The 8,733-nt window shown below is 43.2% G+C and overlaps 1 protein-coding gene across 1 annotated transcript in view; it reads right to left on the bottom strand.

Annotated features, from left to right (window-relative positions):
- SMPD3 (sphingomyelin phosphodiesterase 3) overlaps positions 1 to 8,205 on the bottom strand; it is a gene marked incomplete at both ends in the record, with an annotated part of 46,963 nt that extends 38,758 nt beyond the window's left edge. The window contains one exon of the mRNA XM_083370366.1: positions 6,862 to 8,205. Within this exon, the coding sequence (XP_083226492.1) occupies positions 6,862 to 8,205 (1,344 nt within the window). The remainder of the gene's footprint in view (positions 1 to 6,861) is intronic.
- Positions 8,206 to 8,733: the final 528 nt, after the last annotated feature.

Below are 8,733 nucleotides of genomic sequence, written 5' to 3' on the forward strand. Positions count from 1 at the left end.
CTGTTGTATCCTACTCTACAAGCAATAAAGGTATTTTTAGATGATAAAAGGTGTTTCCACGAGTTCAACTATCTGGAGAGAGAGCTGTTAATGGTAATGGCATCTGCTTATATAGACCATAGAAGTCTTAACAAGGGATTAATTACAGTACAACGGCTTTGATCCAGAATAGTCAGAAAATGGTAATACTCCCAGTGTCTGCACATGACTGCTGTTAAAACATGTTTGCTGGTTAATGGAGAAGGAGAAGTCTCTAGGGACAAAGGAGGAGGAAGTCCATCCCAGAAAGGGGAGGGAAGAGGAAATACATCATAAGGTAGGAGGGTCTGACTGCCCACATTGTACTTTCTCCAAAACTGCCACATGGTGGCAGCACAGTACTTTTTCATGAGGCAACTAGACTTTCTTTTTTCTCTTTGAAGACATTTCATTTCTCATCCAAGAAGCTTCTTCAGATCTGCCCGGATGGTGGGGAATGGAAGGATTTATACTCCTTGCAGACAGCTGTTCATTTACATTCTTCTAGAGAGCCGTTGAGGCCATTTGGAGGCTTATCTGTGTCGTCATGGTCACCTGAGTAGTACAAATGGGTGTGGAGCCTTCTTGGAACTGTTGAAAGGACTGAGTTGTAGACTGAAAATAGATGATGCTATATCCCTCCCCCTCTGTTAAAAGAGGGCTGTTCGAAGAGGCTATCTATATCAAAGTTGAATAGCCTTCTCTCAAAAGAAGGGGAGGAATACGGCACCATCTATCTTCAGTCTACAATGCAGTCCTTTCAACAGTTCCAAAGTCCAGTTGCCTTATAAAAAAGCACCTTTGAGTGGCCTCCTCCTCCTCCTCCTCCTCCTCCTCCTTTTTTTGACCCTAAATTAAAAGGAGTGATAATAACTACATTCTGTTTACATTCAGTTACATTCTGTAAACTGAGGTGGCTTCTGTTTTTGTTTCTGGCAAAGATTTAGAAGTAATTCAGATTCTAGGATATGGTAAGGGTAAGGAGGAGGAGGAGGAGGAAGAGGAGGAGGATAAGGAGAAGCTCATCTGACTGTATATATATATATATAAAAATTTACACAAATATGAGCTGTCACCGGTGTGACTACTGCCTGTCGATGGCCTTCAGGATAGGCTGAAACAGGAAAGAAAGATTTGTCCCATGTTTGGGGCCTAGCAAGGTAATCTAAATAGTTAACAAGCATGTGACACATATCTCCCCTTGCTTCTCAGCTAACAGAACGAGAGAGATCCTGTGGCCTAGAGGTAAAAACAACTGCCTAAAGTGCAATCAGCCCAGGTTCGAATCTCAGAAGGGTATGGCTGACTGATGAAAACTAATAAGTTTGAAATGCATATCAGTCTCCCTTAATTCTTTGTTTAGCAATTTAAAAAAATTTACACACACACACACACACACACACACACACACACACATATAATGCTAAAGCTACAGTATAGGTAGAAGATTTAGAGCAGTTTTTTTCAAATTTGGCAAGTTTAAGATATGTGGACTTCAGCTCCAAGAATAACCCTGCAGGAATTCCTGGGAACTGAAGTCCAAACATCTTAAGTGTTGTCAAGTTTGAAAAATATTAGTTTAGTATATGGAGATAAGTCTTGAAGAAAATGCATGGGCATTGTCTATCTGCACATGCTGAAAGAGGGCCAGAGATTTGAGCACCAACCACATTCTGGAGATTCAAAGCAGATCAAAACAAAAGCTTTCTACCAGCTTTTATTGATGCTTGATAAAATCCTACTTACTAGATGGATCAACAATGAATTCTCCCTGGTCCCTCTTCTCAACTCATTCTACCACTGATATCATTTGTTACTATCTGAAATTCTTTCTGCCACGATTTGGATGAAATCTATCCCATGGATAAGTCTTTATTTTTCTTTAAAAAATAATCCACCCACTTGAATTAAAAATAAAACAAAATCTTTTCGTTCTTGCTTAGGGAGTGAGATGATTCTTGTTGAAGGGGGGAAAAATGGTACCTTCTGTTAATTTCTCCCTCTTTGAAACTTTTCTCTGTTTCTTTCATTTGGACAGTTTCACTGGCTGAGTCATAACTTCACAGGGGACCAACCCCAATCATTAAGCAAACTGAAGCAGATGCTTCAAACAACAGCTCTGAGATGTCACGCAGGGATGACAGAATTAATTCACTGTATTTTTACAGCCAGGGTACAGAGCGTTTTAATATTACATATCTGGCCCCAGATAAACCTGTTGGCAAATTCCTCAGGTTATTTAGCTGAGAAATTGACCAACAGGTCAATCCCTCAGGTTAATTTCTCAGGGAGCTCGTGGGAACTTCATCTAGTAAAATAGCATGCAATGACTCACTCCTTGGTATCTCACAATCAACCAGTTGAAGAGGGATATATCTAATAATGCTTAAGATGACTGTAGGATGCTATGGCTCTAGTTATTCATGAGTCGGGGTACCTGCTGGTGTTTCTATGGTCTTCACTGTCTCCACAATGTTGGCTGTCCTTTCAGTCCTTTGCTTTGATTTCCATCTCTCCAAAGAGTTTGCATATTGGACGTAGAGAACCAAAGCTATAAATCTCAGACGTTTCCAAGGAGCAGATCCTATTTGCAAATTAACTGCTGGCCTCTACTTTACAAAGGATGCGTACTCAAAAAGAGAGTCTTCAGAGCAATAATCACAATCACATCCATTTGACTTGCTTTTTAGTTTACGAAGGCAGGGGTCCACTTTCCACTTTTGGGGGTAGGGGGCAGGTTCTTGTGGCTGCTGTTGACTTTGAAAACCTGAACGAAAGAGTCATCTTGTCCCCCTTTCACTGTTTTTGTGGGGTCCTTGGTTGTTTTCCTGCAGATATTTCATTGCTTATCTAGAGAACACCTCCGGTTCTAGAAGACTAGAGGCTTCTAAGAAGAGATCGGATAGCCATTTGTCCAGAATGGTATAGGACAGAGGTAGGCAACCTTGGCTCTTTGATGACTCGTGGACTTCAACTCCCAGAATTCCTGAGCCAGCATGGCTGGCTCAGGAATTCTGGGAGTTGAAGTCCACGAGTCATCAAAGAGCCAAGGTTGCCTACCCTAGGTATAGAATCTCCTGCTATGGGCAGGGAGTTGGACTAGAAGACCTCAAAGGTCCTTTTCAACTCTGTTATTCTGTTATTTTATGTACTCAGTTTCTATAGCTGCCATCTGAAGCAGGTGACTCTGGGTGAGGAGCACTCATAAATCACATGTTAACCAAGGTGAGAAATTTGTGGATCTTTGGTTATGTTTTTGGTCTGCCATCATAAGAGCGCTGGGCAGCATGAGCAGCGCCGCAGCTTGTTAGATGATGTGATGTCATTCAAAAGATCTGGTTTCAGGTTTCTCCTGCTCTTCTAAGACCTTCCCTGGAGGCATTTCCACAAAATCACATCCTCTTTTCTCTGTGCTTCCTTCTTAATACTCCCACCGTTTATTTAGTTATTTCCCACACTCTCTGTTCAACGTTGTTTTAACCGTTATCTTCTTTTCTCCCTCCCCTGCCTTCCTGTGTTTCTGTAAACTGTGACCCAGCAATTCATGCTAAGGTTGCATCTCTCCTATCCTCCTGAAATATATCACTCTAGAAGACTGAAGCACTTAAAAAGAAATTAATTATCTTCCTTGTTTGCTTTCTGCCCAGGATGCCTCCTCCTCCTCCTCCTTAACAATTCAGTTGCTAACTTGCTTCCTGCTGAGTGCTTATTTCTCTCAAATATCATCTGCCACTCACGGTCCCTTTCTCTCAAAGCATAATTGTAAAAGTGTTATGGTGAAGGACTAAAAGAGGGGTCAACCTATTTTCTAAAGCACCTGAAGGCCAGACAAGAAACAACAGATGGAAACTAGCCAAAGAGAACCAACCAAGAACTAAGGAGAAATTTCCTGACAACAACAATCAACCAGTGGAACAACTTGCCTCCAGAAGTTGTGGGTGCTCCAACACTGGAGGCTTTTAAGAAGAGACTGGACTGCCATTTGTCTGGAATCGTATAGGGTTTCTTGTTTGAGCAGGGGGTTGGACTAGAAGACCTCCAAGGTCCCTTCTAACTGATATTCTATGTTCAATATTCTAAACAGAACCAGTACCTTCTCTATAGTACTTTTCTTCATTCTATTTTAAGGCTATTTTTTAAAAGAGAAAATTGATGTTCTGCTGCTTGACTGAAGTATTCTGACATATCAGATCCTCTTTGATGTAGCCTTGAAATGACATGAAGATGGAAAATTTTCATTCTTCTTACTTTGCTTGCACCAGAAGGTGGGAAAAATAGTTTTGCCAAGAATTCTCCATGCTGTCCCTTCCTAACGGATTCTATCATGCTCCTTTTGAGGTTTTCCAGTGTCAGGAAGAATCAGGGAAGGGAAAACAGCAGTCTGGAATATTCTCCCCTCGGAGTTCAGAATAGCAAAGCTGAGACTCTGGAAAGAGTACAGAGAATAGCAACAAGGATGATTAGGGGGCTGGAGGCTAAAACACACGAAGAACGGTTGCAGGGATTGGGTATGTCTAGTTTAATGAAAAGAAAGACTAGGGGAGACTTGATAAGAATGTTCCAATATTTGAGGGGTTGCCACAAAGGAGAGGGGGTCAACCTATTCTCCAAAGCACCTGAAGGCAACAAGACAAGAAACAATGGATGGGAACTAATCAAGGAGAGAAGCAAACTGGAATTGTGGAGAAATTTCCTGACAGGGAGAACAATCAGCCAGTGGAAGGGCTTGCCTTCAGAAGATGTGAGCGCTCACATCATTGGAGGCTTTCAAGAAGAGACTGGACAGAAATTTGTCTGACATGGCACAGGGTCTCCTGCTCAAGCAGTGGATTGGACTAGATGACCTCTAAGCTCCCTTCCAACTCTGTTATTCTATGAAATTCCTATTTGCTTTTCTAAAGCTCTAATAACTTGTCTGTGTACCTGGGCCTGGGCCATGGAATATGTGAAGGGCCCCCATAACGTGGCTTCACTATTAACAGATTAATCATCACTGTTGCCAGGGCTTTTTTTCTCATAGAACGCTCAGAACGGAGTTCCGGCACCTGTTTTGGATGGAACCTTGTAGGGTAGGCAAGGCGGGTTGTATGACATGTGTGAGTTCCGGCACCTTTTTCTTTTACAAAAAAAGCACTGACTGTTGCTGTTTATATTTATATGTATTTATTTTGTTGGATGTTTTTATTTTTTTTAAATATCTTTTCAATTATTAAATAATATGGTAAGCTGTCCAGAGTCACTTGGTTGATTTGGACAACCATAGAAATTTAATAAATAAAAATAAAATAAAATAAATCTAAACGGTCCCACGTCTCTTCCCACTGTAGGATTATACCCTAAATGAATCAGCTTGTGGCGATTAAAACAAAGAGACTCATGGGCATGCTCACACCCACACCCACACAGAACACAGGGCCTGGGAGCAATTCTTAAATCATTCACAAACTGTTTTTGAAGACAAGTTACTATTTCAATGAAATAGTGAGGTTGAGGGTGAGGTTCAAGGTCTTGGTGATGGTTTTTAAGTCCTTACATGGCATGGGTCTGGAATACCTCGGGGACCACCTGCTGCCGGCGTCGACTCCCCTCCGCCCTGTGCGTTCCCACAGAGAGGGCCTCCTCAGGGTGCCTCCGGTCAGAGAATGCCGGCTGGCGGCCCCCAAAGGGAGGGCCTTCTCTGTGACCGCCCCGGCTTTATGGAACCAACTGCCGGTTGAGCTCCGGATGGCACCGGATCTTCGCTCCTTCCGGCGCGGGTTAAAGACCCATCTATTTGAACAAGCTGGCCTGGCCTGATGGGGGAATGTTAGGGTTTTAATGGGTTTTATATTCTGATTGTTTTAATTGGGCAATTATTTAATCCTTTTTTAACTTTTGTATTTCTATTTATATGCCCTGTTCACCGCCCTGAGTCCTCCGGGAGAAGGGCGGTATAAAAATTCAATAAATAATAAATAAAATAATAATAATAATGTCCCATTTTCCATTTGTAGCATAGGGGAAAATCATCAGTGAAGGGAAACTGAACGAGCCCAGATCCATTCTATCAACTTAGACAACCACCACCCCCACAACTAAGCAAAAGCAGAAAGTCAACATAAAACCATTATTGAAGGTCATTAATTTGGTCACACAATTGAAGAAGTTAAGATTAATTGTTCCAGTGGGTATGAGCTCTGGAAGGACAAAGGACAATAAGCATGTTGGAAAGCACCACGAAAGGCACTAAATATTGCATTAATTCTCCATATAAGAGCTTTTGTCCATCTTGTGTTTATGCTCTGTGCTTAGGAAGGCTAAAGAGATAATTGATTTCCAGCTACATCCAGAATTGCTATTGTGTTCCTGGAAATTAGAGACTCACACATAGCTGATAATCCACAGAAATTATGGAAGAATCGAAATATGAGTTCTCAAGTTAGAAGGAGAGAGATATTCAAAGGGTAGAAACCCTATCAGATTCCATGGGATTCACACGACATGCTGAATCCTAAAGCTGGATTAACATAACCCAGTCCCTGTGCTCATATAACATGCTATGTCCACCCAATGATTCATGCTATTTCTTAATTTGAGAAGCTGGAGTGCATAACATACTGAGACAATAGTTGGATTCACACGACACGCTGCCTCAAGAAGCAACAACTTCATTTTAACCTCCTCTAACATGTTGAGTGGACCTAGTGTCTCAATGCTCTTGAATTCCAGTGAGCTTCCATACTTGAGGACAAGAATATTCACTTCCAGGTTCCCACCCTGCAAATTCTGCATTTGCAAACCGTCTCCACCCCTTGTTGTCATACACAGGAGAGGGGAACTTATTCTGTACCACGAGGGTCTTACCTTGAGAAACAGGGCACCCTTCGAGGACAAGGCATCTGTTCCTTTTCCATTGGGGTAACAGTGATAGGCAGCGTCCATAACTGGGTAGCGGCTGGCAAAAAGCAGGCCACTGTTCACAAATTTGAAACTACAGCAGCCATGGCAGCTGTAGACTCCAACGTCATACAGAATGTACTCGAAATAGCGGTGCAGCTGATTTTTCAACTTCTCTGCTGCCCTTTTGTCAAACACTTCCTGCAAGCAGAGGAAGTCCAAGTTGGCAGGAAAGAAAGCAGAGATCTCGTGGTCAAAAGGCTCGTCCATATTCTTCTTTTTCTTCACGGAAGTCTTCTTCATAAGAGAGGCCTTGTAGAGGAGTTTACTGTTCACGGTGCTTTGGTCAACTGGACCATCTCCGGAGCGCATCTTCACCAGGGACTCTCGGGAGGCAGTATAACTATCCAAGCTCCCAGAATCCCCTTCCTTTTGCTTATGGTTGGGTGTTTGACTTTTCAGGATGTCAGCTTCTGATTCAGGTGAACAGTTGACTGCTCCCTTGCTGTTATTCATGTGGCTTCCCATCCCGTCGGCTTCTAGGTCTGAAACATGACCATTATCCTCACCACCTATGCGCACAATGCAAGTGTTACCATCTTCTCCATCGCCAGCATCTCCTCCAGCTTTGGGGTCTCTGCCATCTTCATGGTTAGAGCCAGCGTTGTCCCCTTTATACTCCATGGACGTGGTTCTCTTAATGCTCGTGTTGACCGACCGGTTATTGCCATCTCCACCTTGTGGCGAAATGAGGCTGCTGAAGCTTGCTGCACTGATCGATGTGTTGGTGGGAGAATCTATGTAGATTTTGATTTGGGGCCTGCTTGCCCCGTTCCGGATCCTTCGCCCAATTTCCTTGGCTCGGGCCTGTGTGTTGAAAACATTGTTTAATCTCGCCAAGGAATCTGGGAGCAAGCAGACGTTGGCGCTGCTAAAACAAAAGCTTTTCCCATTGCTGGCCGCCTTCCACTCGGTGAGTAAGGTGGATCCGTTGATCTGGCTTTTGTCCTGTAGTCTGGAATAAATGTATGGACGTCTCATGGACTGGAGAGGGGACCATAAGAGGAACCCAATCAGGGCAAAAGGAAGGGAAACCACCAGCAACGCTAAGTAGATGGGAGTGGTGATGATGATGCAAAGAGCATGGAAGTAGCATGGGTCATCTCCCCTTTGCCGTTTCTCATAGGTGGTAGGCACAAAAGAGGCCAGGAGCCGGTCCCCGAGCCAATAGCATGGGAAGATTAAGCCCCAGGAGAAGGAATGCAGTGCAGAAAGAAAGCCGTTAGGAAATGGGGAAGTGTATAAAACCATTGCAACTCAGTTAGGACACCCCTTCAGCACCTTCTACATGGTGTCACCACCATCTGCCATCCGTCAGAATCTGGGTTTGCAGGCCAAGAGGTGGAATGGACATGCTCCTGGCAGTTGAGGTCTCCTGGATTGCAATGAGCATTTATCCTCTGAAGGACACCAACTCAACTTCATTTAGGATGAGCAGAAGGTGGGCTTCCTGTGAGCTTCAAGGGTCTAGAGGCAACAGGTTGTATCATTTCTCACTGCAGGCAACATGGAGGTTATCGGGACATGAGAAATGGAAGCGTCTGAAAAGGTACAAGACAAAAAGAGAGAAAAAGAAGGAGATTGAGAATAGCTGTCAATTATCAGACATTTGCTGGAGACAATCACGAGTGGCCTTCACACATTACACAAAGCTTATGATATGCATAATAACCATGATTGGAATAAACCATTAGCTGGGCTCACCAATATTCTAAGCCATAGTTTATGTCCTACAATGATTGGGTTCACATAACTAGGGGGACAACTTCAGTGGGTTAG

The sequence above is a fragment of the Vipera ursinii genome (genome assembly GCF_947247035.1).
Source record: "Vipera ursinii genome assembly, chromosome: 10".
Lineage (NCBI taxonomy): Eukaryota > Metazoa > Chordata > Lepidosauria > Squamata > Viperidae > Vipera > Vipera ursinii.